The following is a 17,988-nucleotide window of genomic DNA, read 5'->3' as shown; positions in this document are numbered from 1 at the left end:
AAAAAAGCTTGGGGTTCCCCCAAATTCAATTACCAGGCCCTTCAGGTCTGGTATGGATATTATGGGGAACCCTGCGTCAAATAAAAAAAAAATTGACTTGGGGTTCCCCCTAAATATCCATACCAGACCCTTCAGGTCTGGTATGGATATTAAGGGGAACCCCGCGTCAATTAAAAAAAAATGGGCTTATCAGAATCTGGAAGCCCCCTTTAACAAGGGGATCCCCAGATCCCGCCCCCCCCCTGTTTGAAATGGTAAGGGGGTACAAAAGTACCCCTACCATTTCACAAAGAAAGTGTAAAAAATTGTTAAATAAGACAAACACACTTTTGAAAAAGTCCTTTATTAAAAATAAAAAAAAATAAAAAAAGATTCCAGCGGTGGTAATCCACGACAGATGATCATCTCTCCGGGTCCAGCGATGGTTGATCTGATCCAGCACCAGGCATCCATCCATCCTCTGTCTCCACGGAGGAGACACTGTGGGATCCCGGCGGCCTGACGTTTGTTATATGTGGAGGGCGGGGCCACCCATCACCTTACCCCGCCCACCCGACGCGATTGGGGAAACCAGGCTTCCCCAATGATGTGTGGGTTACCCCGCCCCCCTCTTATGTAACGGAAACCTGCCTTACATCAGAGGGGGGCGGGGTCACCCATACGTCATTGGGGAAATATAGGCAGTGTTGGTAGTAGTGACAAGTACATTGTGCTGGCGAGTAATGATGTTACTTATGTATAGGTGTCAGGGCTGGCTTAGCCCTTCCTCCCCTGGGCGGCCGTTCAGCTGTCGGCTAATTGCCAGCTCTATTCTCTTTTCACAGTTACCAGCTGTTCCCGATGATGCTCGTCTGACCTGCCTATTTAAAGCCTTCCAGCTCACTCTTTCCTTTGCCTTCGCGTTGGTCACATCACTAGGAACCATCTCCTGCTGTTTTGTTTCAAGACTTGCTGACATCCCTCCTGGCTTCTATCCTGCTTGCAGTTGCTCTCATTGGATCCCTGACGTCTGGACTGGCTGATTACCCAATCTGGTTTATGAACTTTGGACTGGCTGACAACCCGATCTGGCTACTGGACTCTGGCTATGCTTGACTACGCTTTTTTCTATTTACCTTTTTATTTTTATTAATAAACAAGTGTGATTTGATTGTACTTCTGTCTCTGTCTGCTTCATGGTTCCTGACAGTACGCGAAGGCCATGAATTCAGAAGATACAGTCAATCCACTTGTTAGTAATATTTTTTCCAGATTGGATGAGCAAGATCACCGCATGGATCAGTTTGCCTTGGTGTTACAAACGCTCCTGAATTGCACGGCTCACCTGGAATCCCCCACGGTGGCTGCTCCGGTACAACCTGAGTCGCAGACCATCCCTGCTGCTGCGCCAGTCTCTGTGCAGGCACCCACCTCGAGTATTACCTCTATAAGAGGTATGTCTGGTTCTGCTCCGCTTCCTCAGCGATTTGGGGGCGATCCAGTTCAATGCAGAGGGTTTCTCAATCAGGCTGAGATATACTTCGAAATGCTGCCCCAGGCGTTTCCCACGGACAGAAGCAAAGTAGGTTTCGTGATTTCTTTGCTTTCTGAAAGAGCCTTGGCCTGGGCTAACCCTCTCTGGGAGATGCAAAAACCTGTTGTCTTGAGTTACCCTCAGGTGTGGCCTCCTTTAAAAGGGTTTTTGACGTTCCTGCCCGCTCCGCTTCTGCTGCCAAGTGCCTCATGTCCATCAAACAGAGTATGAGAACTGTTGCCGACTACGCCATTGAATTCCGTACTCTAACAGCAGAGGCTGCTTTTTCTCATGGTCTCTCGGATTCCATCAAGGATGAATTAGCAGCCTGAGATATACCCATAGAGTTGGAAATCTTGATCTTGTTTGCCATCCTCATTGACTCCAGACTCAGAGAAAGACTTTCTCTTAAGGAGTGCTTGCAGAAGCCTCCTGTACGCTTGCCTCCGAGCTTTGTAGTCCCACCCATGCCTCCCTCACCTCCCATGCCTCCTGGTACCGAGTTGGTCAGTGAAGATGAACCCATGCACCTAGGCTTCACACGTCTCTCTGCGGATGAGAGAGCCTTTAGGATGAGGGAGAGATTGTGCCTTTATTGTGGCCAGGCAGGTCACTTTTTGAAGTCTTGTCCTATCCGTCCAGGGAACGCCCGAACCTTGAGGTCCTGTCATGGACAGACCTTAGGTGGCATTGTTTCGTTCCCAGTTATACAGAAGGATAAGCCCCTGGTTTTGGTCACCCTTTCTTGGGCTGAGTCGTCCATCGAGATACAGGCGCTAATCGACTCTGGGGCTGCAGCCCTGTTCATTGATGCTGCATTTGTTTCGCAGCACTCGATTCCACTGCAGCTGCGTGACACTCCACTTGCCATTGAGGCTCTTGATGGGAGATCTTTACAGCCTGCCCATGTGGCTCATGAGACGGTTCCGTTGTCCATGGCCGTAGGGGCTCTTCAACATGAGATAATCCAATTCTAAGTTATTTCCTCACCCAGATTTCCGCTGGTTATTGGTTATCCTTGGTTACAGAGGCACAACCCCTCTTTTGATTGGCTCCGTTCTCTCCTGGTCACCACAATGCAGTGAGACATGCTTCCTGAAGGTATCCAAGGTCCTGTGCACCGCTTCACTCCCCTCCCTGCCGGAGGAGTACCGTGATTTTGGCGATGTCTTTGATAAAGATCAAACCAGTAGTTTGCCTCCACACCGGCCTTAGGATTGCGCAATTGACCTTCAACCTGGTGCCATACCTCCTCGTGGCCGGGTTTACCCTTTGTCGGTCTTGGAGGATAAGGCCATGGAGGAGTATGTTGCTGACTCACTTTCTCCAGGTTTCATCCGCAAATCCTCGTCTCCTGCTGGTGCTGGTTTCTTCTTTGTGAAAAAGAAGAGCAGTGAACTGAGACCTTGTATAGATTATAGCGGTCTCAATCGTGTCACGATTAAGAATGCCTACCCGATTCTATTGATTACAGAATTATTTGACCACCTCAAGGGAGCAACGGTTTTCACAAAGCTTGACCTGAGAGGGGCATACAATCTCGTGCGCATTAAGGAGGGCGGCGAGTGGAAAACTGCGTTTAATACCAGAACAGGCCATTATGAATACCTGGTAATGCCTTTTGGCCTTTGTAACGCCCCGGCAGTTTTCCAGGAATTTATTAACGATGTCCTCTGAGATTTGTTGCAATTGTGTGTGGTGGTTTATCTCGATGATATCCTCATATTTTTCAAGTCCCTGGAGAGCCATCACACAGATGTCTGTCGTGTACTTCAGAAACTAAGGGAGAACAATCTCTATTGTAAACTGGAGAAGTGCGAGTTCCATCGGGAACAGGTTACATTCCTGGGCTATGTCATTTCCACTGCTGGTTTTTCAATGGACCCAGAGAAACTGTCGGCAGTCCTACAGTGGCCTCGACCCGTGGGTTTATGTCCTCTGCAGCGTTTCCTGGGCTTTGCCAACTACTATCGGAAGTTTATTTGTAACTTCTCGTCTCTGGTCAAGCCTCTGACTGATATGACCAGAAAGAATGGTAACCCACAGAGTTGGTCTCTGGAGTCCATTAGGGCCTTTGAGACTCTCAAGGCTGCCTTTGTTTCTGCTCCTGTGTTGGCACATCCTGATCCTACGTTGCTTTTTATCCTAGAAGTTGATGCTTCTGAGACTGGAGTTGGCGCCCTTCTGTCTCATCATCCTAACTCTGAGAGCGCTATGCATCCGTGTGGTTACTTTTCCAAGAAATTGTCACCTGCTGAATGCAATTATGAGATTGGTGACAAAGAGCTTTTGGCGATCATTTTAGCTCTGAAAGAATGGAGACATCTCCTTGAAGGTACCACTGTGCCCGTTCTTATTCTAACTGACCATAAGAATCTTACATTCTTGTCTGAGGCTAAGCGACTCTCTCCCAGAAGGGCGCAATGGGCTCTTTTCTCGTCAAGCTTTAATTACATTGTCTTATTCTTATCCGGTACTAAGAATGTAAGGGCTGATGCCTTGTCACGACAATTTTCCTCCACTTCCAAGTCGGAGTCGGTTCTGGTTCCTATGATTCCTCCTGATCGTATCTTGGCTACGGTTCTCACCAGTCTTACTTCTCCTTTGGGTGACAAAATTCTTGCTGCTCAGGTCCATGCTCCTCCTGATAAACCTTGTGACCCCTGCTTTTTCCCAGAGAGTCTCCGTACTGCAGTGCTCCAGACTTACCATTCTCCGAAGGCAGCTGGCCATCCTGGGAAGAATCAACTAATTTGGGCCATAGCCCAACAATTCTGGTGGCCTAGTCTACGGGCTGATATTACTGCCTTCGTAGCTGCCTGTCCCATGTGTGCTCAGAGTAAGACTCCACGACACCTTTCAGTGGGCCTCCTACAACCCATACCCAATGGAGAGAGGCCCTGGACTCACCTGTCTATGGATTTAATGGTGGAATTGCCCAACTCCCAAGGCAACACTATTACCCTTTGGTGGTTGACCGTTTCTCAAAGATGTGTCATTGTATTCCACTTAAGAAGTTGCCCACCTCTAAGGAACTGGCTTCCATTTTTGCTCGGGAGATCTTTTGCTTTCATGGGCTACCCAAGGTGATTGTCTCGGATAGGGGCAGTCCGTTTGTCTCCCGGTTCTGGCGAGCCTTTTGTGCACAGTTGGGAACCCAGCTTGCGTTCTCTTCTGCATATCACCCGCAGTCGAATGGGGCCGCAGAACCAGCCAATCAGTCCTTGGACCAATTCCTACATTGCTATATTTCTGACCATCATAACAACTGGTCTGACCTATCACCTTGGGCAGAGTTTGCTCACAACAGTGCCTTGAATTCTGCCTCTCGATTGTCTCAATTTATGGCGAATTATGGTTTCCAACCTTTCATGTTGCCTGAATCGTTTGTTCCGTAGAGTATTCCTGCGTTAGAGGAGCATCTCCGTGGTCTTCGTTCCACTTGGGTACAAGTCCAGGAGGCTTTGCGTCATGCTAATGATAGGTACAGACTCCATGCTGACCGCAGACGCCTGCCTGCGCCTTTCTACCAGGTTGGGGACAGGGTCTGGCTGTCATCTCACAACCTCCGGCTTCGTGTTCCCCTCATTGAAGTTTGCACCTCAGTTTATTGGGCCTTTCCGTATCCTTCGCAGGATTAACCCAGTGGCTTACGCGTTGGACCTTCCTCCTAGTATGCGCATCTCAAATGTGTTTCATGTGTCCTTATTGAAATCGTTGGTCTGTAACCGATTTACCACCTCGGTGCTACGTCCTCACCCTATTCAGGTTGAGAACCATGAGGAGAATGAGGTACAATCCATTGTTGACTCCCGTAGGTTCCATGGGCGCATACAGTACCTGGTGCATTGGAAGGGGTACGGTCTGGAGGAACGCTCCTGGGTTTCATCCTCTGACGTACATGCCCCTGTCCTCCTCTGTGAGTTCCATAGATGGTTTCCCCTCAAGCCCGGTGGCCCTCCGTGGGAGAGGGGTCATTGGGGGGTACTGTCAGGGCTGGCTTAGCCCTTCCTCCTCTGGGCTGGCCGCTCAGCTGTCGGCTAATTGCCAGCTCTCTTCTCTTTCCACAGTTACTAGCTGTTCCCGATGATGCTCGCCTGACCTGCCTATTTAAAGCCTTCCAGCTCACTCTTTCCTTTGCCTTCACGTTGGTCACATCACTAGGAACCATCTCCTGCTGTTTGTTTCAAGACTGGCTTGCTGACATCCCTCCTGGCTTCTATCCTGCTTGCAGTTGCTCTCCTTGGATCCCTGACGTCTGGACTGGCTGATTACCCAATCTGGTTTATGAACTTTGGACTGGCTGACAACCCAATCTGGCTACTGGACTCTGGCTATGCTTGACTACGCTTTTTTCTATTTACCTTTTTATTTTTATTAATAAACAAGTGTGATTTGATTGTACTTCTGTCTCTGTCTGTTTCATGGTTTCTGACAATAACCAGTGTTGGTAGTAGTCACAGGTACATTGTGCTGGGGAGTAATGATGTTACTTTAGTATAGGCATTGTTGGTAGTAGTGACAGGTACATTGTGCTAGGGAGTAATGATGTTACTTTAGTATAGGCAGTGTTGGTAGTAGTGAAAGGTACATTGTGCTGGCGAGTAATGATGTTACTTATGTATAGGCAGTGTTGGTAGTAGTGACAGGCACATTGTGCTGGGAGTAATGATGTTACTTTAGTATAGGCAGTGTTGGTAGTAGTGACAGGTACATTGTGCTGGTGAGTAATGATGTTACTTTAGTATAGGCAGTGTTGGTAGTAGTGACAGGTACTTTGTGCTGGGGAGTAATGATGTTACTTATGTATAGGCAGTGTTGGTAGTAGTGACAGGTACTTTGTGCTGGCGAGTAATGATGTTACTTATGTATAGGCAGTGTTGGTAGTAGTGAAAGGTACATTGTGCTGGTCAGTAATGATGTTACTTATGTATAGGCAGTGTTGGTAGTAGTGACAGGTACATTGTGCTGGCGAGTAATGATGTTACTTATGTATAGGCAGTGTTGGTATTAGTGACAGGTACATTGTGCTGGCGAGTAATGATGTTACTTTAGTATAGGCAGTGTTGGTAATAGTGACAGGTACATTGTGCTGGCGACTAATGATGTTACTTATGTATATGCAGTGTTGGTATTAGTGACAGGTACATTGTGCTGGCGAGTAATGATGTTACTTATGTATAGGCAGTGTTGGTAGTAGTGACAGGTACACTGTGCTGGGGAGTAATGGTGTTACTTTAGTATAGGCAGTGTTGGTAGTAGTGACAGGTTCATTGTGCTGGGGAGTAATGATGTTACTTTAGTATAGGCAGTGTTGGTAGTAGTGACAGGTACATTGTGCTGGGGAGTAATGATGTTACTTATGTACAGGCAGTCTTGGTAGTAGTGACAGGTAGGGATGAGCTTCGTGTTCGAGTCGAACATACGCTCGACTCGAACATCGGCTGTTCGTCTGTTCGGCGAAGTCCGAACATTTTGGTCCGTTCGTGCCAAATTCATGTGGCGCTCACGGCCCACAATGCACTGCGATGGCGCAGTGCATTGCTGGCTCATGATTGGCCAAGCATGCACTGTGACCCCGCATGCTTGGCCAATCGCAGCGCCAGCAGCGAGGAGAGCCATGATTGGCCACAGGCAGGATGCCTGTGGCCAATCATAGCTCAGGCTGTGTAGTGCACGCCCCACACTATATAAGTCCGCCAGCGTGGCGGCCTTGTGTAGTGTGTTGGCGTCTGAAGCAGTGGGTGTTCTGTGTACCTTCAACACAGTACACACCGATCGTTTTCGGACGATTTTCGATCTTGCTGTTGTGTAGTGGTTGTTGTCTGCGTGCCCTGACCGCTGTATACACCGCTATATTCACCTCACCTATATAGCTAGTGTTCTATCTTTTATAATAGAGCTTGCAGTCAGTAGTGTTAGGAGCTAATGCGTGCTGTCTGCGTGCTCTGTACCCAGTACATACCGCTATATCCACCTACATAGCTGTTCTCTATTTGAGCCCACTTGCCATCTGCAAGAGTTATTGGAAGTTGTGTGTGCCTCCAGCACAGCACAGTATACATCTGTATATACCCCTTTATCTCTGGTGTTCTATAATAAAGGCATCTGCAGGAGTTAGTGGGTGTTCTGTGTACCTTTAACACAGTACACACCGATCGTTTTCGGACGATTTTCGATCTTGCTGTTGTGTAGTGGTTGTTGTCTGCGTGCCCTGACCACAGTATACACCGCTATATTCACCTCACCTATATAGCTAGTGATCTATATTTTATAATAGAGCTTGCAGTCAGTAGTGTTAGGAGCTAGTGCGTGCTGTCTGCGTGCTCTGTACCCAGTACATACCGCTATATCCACCTACATAGCTGTTCTCTATTTGAGCCCACTTGCCATCTGCAGGAGTTATTGGAAGTTGTGTGTGCCTCCAGCACAGCACAGTATACATCTGTATATACCCCTTTATCTCTGGTGTTCTATAATAAAGGCATCTGCAGGAGTTAGTGGGTGTTCTGTGTACCTTTAACACAGTACACACCGATCGTTTTCGGACGATTTTCGATCTTGCTGTTGTGTAGTGGTTGTTGTCTGTGTGCCCTGACCACAGTATACACCGCTATATTCACCTCACCTATATAGCTAGTGATCTATCTTTTATAATAGAGCTTGCAGTCAGTAGTGTTAGGAGCTAGTGTGTGCTGTCTGCGTGCTCTGTACCCAGTACATACCGCTATATCCACCTACATAGCTGTTCTCTATTTGAGCCCACTTGCCATCTGCAGGAGTTATTGGAAGTTGTGTGTGCCTCCAGCACAGCAGAGTATACATCTGTATATACCCCTTTATCTCTGGTGTTCTATTATAAAGGCATCTGCAGGAGTTAGTGGGTGTTGTGTGCCTCTAGCACAATATACACTACCCAACTGCTTTTTTACCCAACTCCCTTCAGGCCATTACCATGTCTGGAAGGCCAGCAAGGAGAGGCAGACAGGCGCGAGCCGATAAAAGAGGGCAAGCAGGCTCTGTGTCTAGAGACAACAGTGCTGGTCGTGTACGCGGTGCATTGTCATCAGCACGTGGCCATGGGACACGCTTGTCCTTCTTTTCGGCAGCTGGACATGTTGAGCCGCAACATGCCAATGACTTGGTAGAGTGGATGACCAAGCCCTCTTCATCCAATTTTTGATGCAATGCTTTGCAGCAGTTCTAATTCCTGCAATAAAACTAGAGTATATGGGAGAGGTTGCAGTGTGGTGGCACCAGCACCAGTGCCATCAGCCCAATTTTTCTGCCCCTGTTTAACAGGGGCGTTTAATTACAATTTTTGATGCAATGCTTTGCAGCAGGGCTAATTCCTGCAATAAAACTAGAGTATATGGGAGAGGTTGCAGTGTCGTGGCACCAGCACCAGTGCCTAAGGCCCAATTTTTCTGCCCCTGTTTAACAGGGACATGTAATTACAATTCTTGATATAATATTTCACAGGAGGGCCCCTTCCTGTGCCCACCCAGAGTAACTGTGAGGACTTATAGTGTTGTTGCACCAGCACCACAACCACCAAAGGTCAATTTTTCTACCACTGTTCAACAATGGCATGTAATTACAATTCTTGATATAATCGTTCACAGCAGGGCGCTCCAGCGCCCACCAAGAGTCACTTTGAGGGCTTACAATGTTGTGGCAAAACCAACACCTTGTTCCGCCATTTCTGCAGAGCATATAGGGCAGGCCCCTACTTTCAAACATCCAACCTACAAACATCTCCTACTTGCAAACGGAAGGAGACAACAGCAAGTGAGATGAAAAAAGATGGACGACAAAACAAATTATACAGGGGTGATAACCCTTCCCTATGTTTTCCAAAAAGCTTAAAATTTTTTTTTTTGACTGGAGCTACACTTTAAAAATGTACCAGTTGAAAATTACAAACAGATTCAACTTAACACAACAAACCTACACAGTCCCTGTCTTGTTTGCACCGCCTGTATACTGCTGTTCTGAGTATATAGGGCCTGGGGGCCACACGCATTTCCTTTTTTTAATATGGGTACGGGGTTCCCCTTAATATGCGTACAAGACCCAAAGGGGCTGGTAATGGGCAGGGAGGGCTACCCATGCCATTTTTCTCAATGATTTTCAACCATATTGCAGGAACCAGATATAACATTAAAACCGCAAGCAGCTTTAAACTACGTTATTTCCGTTAAATGTCATTTTGTGCAGGGACTGTTCTAAACATGGGAAACACGTGGCACTTCACAGGCATACTATAGACACCCCCCAGGCACCATATTTAAAGGTATATTTCATTTTTCTTTTCCACTTTAATCGTCATTAAAATCAGTGCTCCCGCCAAAACGGCCGTTTTTAAAACTTTTTTTTGCATTGACCCATGTCCCCTGGGGCAGGAGCCAGGTCCCCAAACCCTCTTTAGGACAGTATCTTGCATATTAGCCGTTAAAATTAGCACTTTTAATTTCGAACGTTTGAGTCCCATAGACTTCAATGGGGTTCTAACGTTCGTACGAATTTGGGGTCCGTTCGAAAGTTCTGGTGCGAACCGAACCGGGGGGTGTTTGGCTCATCCCTAGTGACAGGTACATTGTGCTGGCGAGTAATGATGTTACTTATGTATAGGCAGTGTTGGTAGTAGTAACAGGTACATTGTGCTGGGGAGTAATGATATTACTTATGTATAGGCAGTGTTGGTAGTAGTGACAGGTACACTGTGCTGGCGAGTAATGAGGTTACTTATGTATAGACAGTGTTGGTAGTAGTGACAGGTACATTGTGCTGGCGAGTAATGATGTTACTTATGTATAGGCAGTGTTGAAAGCAGTAACAGGTACATTGTACTACTGAGTCTCCTCACATAGGTATCTAACTGCATGACAGTTGTGCTTTAAAGAGGAAGTAAACCCTGAAGGGTTTACTTCCTCTTTAATTCCCTGCAAAGGTAAAGCATAATGTACTACTATGCATCGCATAGTAGTCTATTATGTGTCACTTACCTGACACAGGAGCCAGCGAAGTCACCGCTGTCCCTTGTAGTCCGGAGCATCCATCTTCTCGGTGGGTCTGGCTACTCCGCCGCTGTCATTCGGCGAAGCCGCGATGACGTCACTCCCGCGTATGCGCACGGGAGCCGCCACTCGCGGCATATCGCCGTTGACAGCGGCGCGCACAGTGCACCTGCGCGCCGCTGTCTACGGCGCATGCACCGTAGACAGCGGTGCCTGTCTTTCGGCAAATATCTCCTAAACCTAAACTATAAAACAGTTGCCTATACAATTGTAGTATTTATTTTATGTACTTACAGAAATATTTGTTTGTCATTACAAAAATAAAATGTGGATGGAAATCATACCATTAAAAAAAAAAACTAGCAATCAGACCCTGCGTAGGTTAAATTATTTTTAACATTTAGTAAATGACTCCTAGTGCAAATGTATGAGGAGCATGTGAGGTGAGTCAGAGGTGATAATCTGACTCAGCTACATCCCTGCTGTTCAGTGATCTGATGATCAACACGTCATGTGGCATGAATTCTCTTGTGCAGGTTTTGTTGCTGCTTTATATGCGCGGGCCCACGTTATCATAAGATTCTTTGTAATGGGAACATTTACTATCTGACATGCAAAGGCAAGAAGTGAGCAGGTGGAGGACAATGTGGAGGGAGTGCACCAGGCCTGGATTTGTGAAACAGTAATAAAAGCCGATGCCTAACAGAGCATTTACACGTCTTATTTTAATTTGTTGAGGTTCTTTTTTTTTATGTGTTTTGTGTGTTGTATTATTAACCTCTGCACTTGCTAAAACATTTTTTGAAAATGTAGTAAGCATCATTTTTTTTTTACCTCTCGAGTCCCTAAACTTTAACCTCCTTGAATCTCAGAGTATTTTATTTTTGGCTTAAATAATGTTTCGGTTCTGTACTCTTTGTCGGTTACTTGATGGTATTATACCTAATTATGTCTTCAGGACTTTAAATTGGTAGCAGATTTGGATACACATATTTTTATGCCCTAGGCTTTAAAAAAGGAAAAAATTGAGAAAAAAAATAAAAAAAAATACATGTGTTTATTTGTTTTTTAATAAAACTTTTTGTTTCAATATATTTATTATTGAGTTTTCAACAAAAAAATACCACATTGTTGTCAGTATTCCAATTCTATAAATAAACTGAATGTCACATTGAGCTAATATGGACAAACTAGAAACTTTTTTTGTGCGACTAGTGTATATCCTTCACCATCAACCTAATATAAAAATAATCCTACATCAGTACAGAATACAGCAGTAATATAGGGTCTGGCAGAAAGAACAATGGCAGGCAATGGGGAATCAGGCATCTAGCACAACTGGAAGTGTGTTTTGGTTGTTATTATTATTATTATTATACAGGATTTATATAGTGTCGACATTTTGTACCACGCTTTACAACAGAAGGACAGACAGTACAATTACAGTACAATTCAATACAGGAGGAATCAGAGGGCCCTGCTCATTAGAGTTTACAATCTATATCATAGATAATTCTGCAAACGTAGCTCTTCTTCAGAAGTGAAACAGGTAAGTACTAATTATATTGCTTACAGCCGGGGCTTTCAGTTTTTTTTTTTTTTTTTAATAGCTTTACATCTGTAATTAATGTCAGTACTAAAGATGAAGCAAATTGTTAATCTTTTATTCCTCATTTACATTTGCGTTTGGAAGAATTGAAAAAACACATGGTTGCATTGAGTTTTCACCACCCCAACTGCTCCCCTTTAAGCTGCAAAGACAAAGGGTTGCTTTGGGTGTACACATGGTGTGGCAAAAATGATCCCCTTCTTCTGTTTGGCAGGCAGTACTGGCTGCCAAGCACCACCCATTCAACTGAAGGGAGCTGCACAGCAATCATCCAATTGCACACAGTTGCAACATAGTGGTGCAGATTTATAGAGGTTGAAACAGGTGCCCATAAATCACCTTCTGAAGAACTAATGAATTTGCTAACACAAATGTAAACCAGCCCTTAGGTAGTTTGATGTCCAATTAGCAAAATAGGTTTTGCAAATACAATAAAACCTTGGAGTGAGAGTAACTTGGTCTGAGAGTGTTTTGCAAGACAAGCAAAATGTTTTTATAAATTTTGACTTGATAAACGAGCGATGTCTTGATTTACAAGTAGTGTCATGTCACAACTGAGTATAAAAGAGAAGAGAGGTGCCTCTAAATATAGCAATATGGTTACATTTAATGAGGGTGCAACATTTAGCAATTCACATGGTTGATGATTAAAACAGGCACATCTAAGTATGCAGGCATCTGGGGCAAAACTATCCACATAGATTGTCCTCCGCACCGCCATTGACATCATCCCTTCCATGCTGTGCTCCACGAGCACTTCAAGCCTCGCTTTCAGATTGCTCTACTGCAGGGTAGTATATATGATCACAGACTGACAGCGGTGAGAGCCGGCGGTGCGGAGAATGGACATATTTACCCCAGATGCTTGCTTACTTAGATGTGCCTCTTTTAATCATCAACCATGTGAATTGCTAAATGATGTACCTTTATTAAATATAACCATATTGCTACACTTAGAGGTACATCTCTTCTCTTTTATACTCCATAGCTCCTGTTGGATTTTGCTTCTAATCCCCTTGTGGAGGTTGCCATTTGTGGATGGACATTTTGTGGTTACACAACCTGGTCACATTGCTATAATCTTTTAATATGGTCTATAAACTGAAGGACTTATGAATAAATGGTTGTGGAACAAATCATCTGAGTTCCCATTATTTCTTATGGGGAAATTTGTTTTGATATACGAGTGCTTTGGATTATAAGCATGTTTCTGAAACAAATTATGCTCACCACCCAAAGTTTTACTGTGCCTGTACATAATTTCCATACTCACATTTTTAGTTTCGATTGTAAAAAGTTGTTTTATATTGTTTGGAACTATTTGCAACTTCATAGGTATGGGTTAAAATGCACATCAGACATCGAACAAACTCTGGTGAATGTTGGTGAAATTGATCAGCCAGAGTTTGCCTAACAATGATAAATATGCCCCTTGAACATTAATATGCACACAACACACTTTACAGATAGTAAGCAGTTTAGTGGTGGCTTAAACCAGCATTAATCTTTTTTAATAACAAAATATAATTAAACCGATTTTCAATTAATGTGAAAAAGCAATAACAATGTATAATATTTATCATGTTAATAGCTTGGAGAGTGTCTGTGCGTGCTGTGTTATTGTTATTATTTAACTATGACAGTTTGTTTATAAAGATCTGACTTTCTTTAGCGCTATAGTTAAGGGGGTTGTAGATCTCATTTGAGTATACTTGCTAGGGACACTGGATTTCACAACCAGGGGATTTATTGATATAACTTACCAATGCCATTATCCTGTTAAAACACTACTTTAAAATGAGGTGCTTTGTCAAAGGTGAATCCCTGAAGTGCTAACATACTAGATTTTAGCATTTTGCTTATTCATAAAAAAAAAATGTATGGAATGTCCAGTTGTATGTCTAATCTCTTTGTCTTCCTCTTGTTGCATTTTTAATATCTGATTATCTAATGCTTATGACTGTCTGGGAAGTTGACGTCACTAGTTAAAAAATACATTAGAAAGCTGAATAAATTATGTGGTACTGTACATATCTAAAAAACATGTTCAGAAGAATGAAAAGTTCCCATAGACCTTTCTTTGCACAAAGCAGGGCTTTCCAACAGAGCAGTTTTAAAAAAAATGGTTTTACTATAAACAATATTGCAACAGATAGCAATTAATAAATGTGAAATGTTTAGTAAAGATCTTGTTTTTACATTTGAGTAATTCTTGTGACAGATAACCTAAAGTATTTAAAAAACCAAAACCTTTTTCATTCTGTATAGCAGTGTTGCAAACTGTCAGTATTTTTACTGGCAGCAAGTAAAAAAAAGGTCACTTTTCTCCTGCCAGTTGCCAGTAAAAAATATGGTCCAGAGCCGGCCGAGACCATCTGAGTGCCTGCTGCAGTGTATTTGGGCATTGCGTGGATCTGGCGGACTTTTTGCCTGCCAGTAAATGCCAGTGATGGGAAAAGTTGGCAGTAAAAAATATGACTGTGATGCTCAGCTCGGTCCGGAGCCAGCCAAGACTATCTGAGTGCCTGCTACAGTGTGTTCGGGCGTTGCGCGGGTCTGGCGGAGGCGGTGCCTGGCGTGATGTCATGGTGCAACGGAGCTGAGCGGAGCAGTTGGAGCCTTGAGTGTGGGTCCGCAGGATGGGAGCAATGCAAGCTGGGAACAGGACTATCAGTGCTGTTTGGATTGGAGTGGACTGAAGAGACCACCTGTTGTGGAAAGAGACTGTCACTGTGATTCAGGAGGGGACGTGTCCTGTCAGTGAGGAGTCATCATCATCTGTCCTGTCCCTAGCTACATATTTACTTTATAGTGAATAAAAAGAGCAAAATGTTTTTGCCTTAATATCTGTACTAAAGCACATTGCTAATTGTATATTGTACTTGTTTGTAGCCTAAATACTGAAATTTGCACTTACAACTGTAATTTTGTGACTTTTAAAAATGCCAGTAAAACTGTGTCTGTACCAGTAAATTTTGGGTGTCTTGTCAGTAAATGTCAATCTGGTAGGTTGGCCACACTGCTGTATAGAGAGGGGACTAATTAAAACCCCTGTTAGGTTGGTTTTTGCCATCTGTGCCAATTGGAAGTTTTCCCCTTATTTCCTGCCCTGTAGCTTCAGCAGGAAGTGATTAGAAACATCTACAAAGTAATGAAATTGCTCTCTTCAATAATTGTCACCAGAACAAGTGTACCCATTTAAAGATTTACCCTCCATTGCTACTCTGGTTTCAAGTTTGGGAATTTCTATTTTATTCAATCATGAGCACAACAGTCACCAGGACAACGAGGGAGGGTGAATCTCGCTAAGGTCTATTTCAGATTTATGGGGACCTCTGAAGAGTGATCCATATTTGGACCACTTTTCAGAGGGTATTTTGTAGGTGATAAGAAGGTGCCTCCTCACCACCTGATTTAATGCCACACTACCCAGCCACAATTGCGTACATTGCATGAGGTTGTGGCCCAGCCACATTAAACTCAGTGGGCGAGTTTAATGCCACACTACCCAGCCACAATTCCACACTACCCAGTCACAATTGCATACATTGCATGAGGTTGCGGCCCAGCCACATTAAACTCAATGGGTGAGTTTGACAGGCAGTACCGTCTTTCAACTATGCGCACTGAGCTAAAAATGCATCTGGACAGCCCTGTCCGGCTGTATTGGGGCAGTTTGGGCGGGTGGCCAGGAGAATGGAAAAACTGTAGCCTGGCCACCCATTTTTAATGCCTCCCTGGCCACCCTTCCCTACTCTGTTCAAAATGTTGAAAAAAGTTTTGGCATTAGATTACATTTTAATGCAACAATATGCCTGTAACCAACTTGTACACAATGCTAGTATGTTAGGGAGACATGAGACAGCAATTGTTATAAAAAAGAATAGTCGTTATAGCTTGGTGAATTGAGTCTAGTGTCCTTACATTGAACAGTGTTATATACCTCAATAGGCAGCTTATTATTCAACATACTCTCAGCACAAATCTTGTTATAAAGATGAAAGAAACTTTTGAAATCAGATCCGCTGTGGGAATATATGTGTTAGTGCAATGCATGTTAAGGCACGTTCTGTGTATTAGTGCCATTCATTTTGAATGTCATCCCATTGCAGAAAATGCAGTTCTGACATAAATATCTTGCAGCACACCACAATGCGTGGTATTCCATTACTGTACATTGTGGTACACTGCATTGAAAAAAATGGTGCATGTCTGTTTTTTTGGTCCATTCCTTTGTGGTGGCACCCCATTCAAAATGAATAGGCTTCCTCAAGTAAATACATAATAACATGTGACACAATGCATATTAACATGTGTGTATTAATGCAATGAACGGTGTAAATAGGCCCTTAACATATTATTAGGTGCACTCTCTGATATCTCTGATATCGTTATCTTTTAACAGGGGCTGCACACAAACCCAACACACCCAAATTAGAACATATTTTCATCACCTCCATGAAAGTAAGTTATGCCCATCGCTACCTATCTGTAAATTATATGAGTCACTGAAGAATATATGTATGATAGGGGTACAGAATATTATTATTATTATTATTATTATTATACAGGTTTTATATAGCGCCAACAGTTTGCTCAGCGCTTTAAAACATGAGGGCGAACATTACAGTTACATTACAATTTGGTACAAGAGGAATCAGAGGGCCCTGCTCGTTAGAGCTTACAATCTAAAAAATTACATTGTGTTTGGAGCATTTATTAACTAAAAACCACAATCTTCTGTCATGCAGAAACATGACACATACTGGTTTATTTATTTAACACCAAGTAACAAGTGACTAGTTATCTACTCTACTGTATATAAGATAATGAAAAATTAATTTCTTAGCTATGACTGCCATAAGCATATAACTTTTTTTTATAATCTACAGTACTTAATAACTGTGTTATTATATAGGCCTGTTAAGCAAAAATACACTATTACTATTAAATCATAGAAATATTACATTCGCTCAAAGCTCGGTGCACCTCTTGCAAGAATAAAAAGTGATTTTTTAATCAAATATTTTTCCATAAATTTGAAATATAATTCCAAGCCAAATGAAGTTAGCCAAACGTGTAGAATGAATACATTGATCCACAAAAAAAAAAAAAAAAAAATCTATATTTGGGAATAAAAACAGCTAAAATGGAATAACGTTCTATGTATTTGAAGGTCAGAAAGAGAAAATGAACCTACCTTTCGTTTTACAGACAATACATAGGACCAAAGTAATAATGTTTTCAAATCCCAGAGATTTCATTATTTGATTGGCGCTATCCTTCCTTGTCTTGTATAGAAGGTAGTCAATACCATATAGATGGCACTTACAAGTTAAAGATAATACTGTTCAAACTAAAGGAAACAATTCTTGTGGTTGGTATTTAGCTGGAAGAGTGCTATGAAATTTGACTCTACTTCATGTAGAATCCTGTCGGAAGATCCATTACTGTCCTCCACAGAAAGTCACAGGTTGTTTCCAAATACCAATAGGCACAGTATTTTACATCACCAAAAAGAATGATGGCATCTAGCAAACACCCTTAAATTCTATTCATGGTAATTGCTGTTCAATTTAACCCAATGTGATAACATTTCAAGAATGTAAACTGAGTATGTATGTTACTTTAATAAAAATGGAAGCAGATGAGTTAGATTAGCTGCCTATATAGGAACATTGCTGTATTGTAGGTTTGAAAATATAAGTAGGTTTATAAGTATACTATATCAGTAGTGAAATTATGAAAATATTTCTGAAGATAATTATGAAATATATGTTATTAATGCAAAAATCTGGAATACCTAATATGCTTCAGATATATATAGTGCTTTAAAAAAAACTGCA

The 17,988-nt window shown here is 43.1% G+C and overlaps 1 protein-coding gene across 3 annotated transcripts in view; it reads right to left on the bottom strand.

Moving 5' to 3' along the window:
• Positions 1-17,575, bottom strand: part of LOC143974067 (uncharacterized) — a 74,913-nt gene extending 57,338 nt beyond the window's left edge. The window contains exon 1 of one of the 3 annotated variants that reach the window (XM_077475093.1): positions 17,343-17,575. In XM_077475093.1, coding sequence (XP_077331219.1) covers positions 17,343-17,406 — 64 coding nt within the window. In that variant the 5' untranslated portion in view covers positions 17,407-17,575. The remainder of the gene's footprint in view (positions 1-17,342) is intronic. The other 2 variants (XM_077475092.1, XM_077475094.1) reach the window with 2 other exon arrangements.
• Positions 17,576-17,988: the final 413 nt, after the last annotated feature.

Source organism: Lithobates pipiens, unplaced genomic scaffold (genome assembly GCF_037356315.1).
Source record: "Lithobates pipiens isolate NorthernLeopardFrog02 unplaced genomic scaffold, aLitPip1_a1.2 Scaffold_13, whole genome shotgun sequence".
Lineage (NCBI taxonomy): Eukaryota > Metazoa > Chordata > Amphibia > Anura > Ranidae > Lithobates > Lithobates pipiens.
The sequence above is the reverse complement of the archived record's forward strand: the minus strand, read 5'-3'. Positions and strand labels throughout refer to the sequence as shown.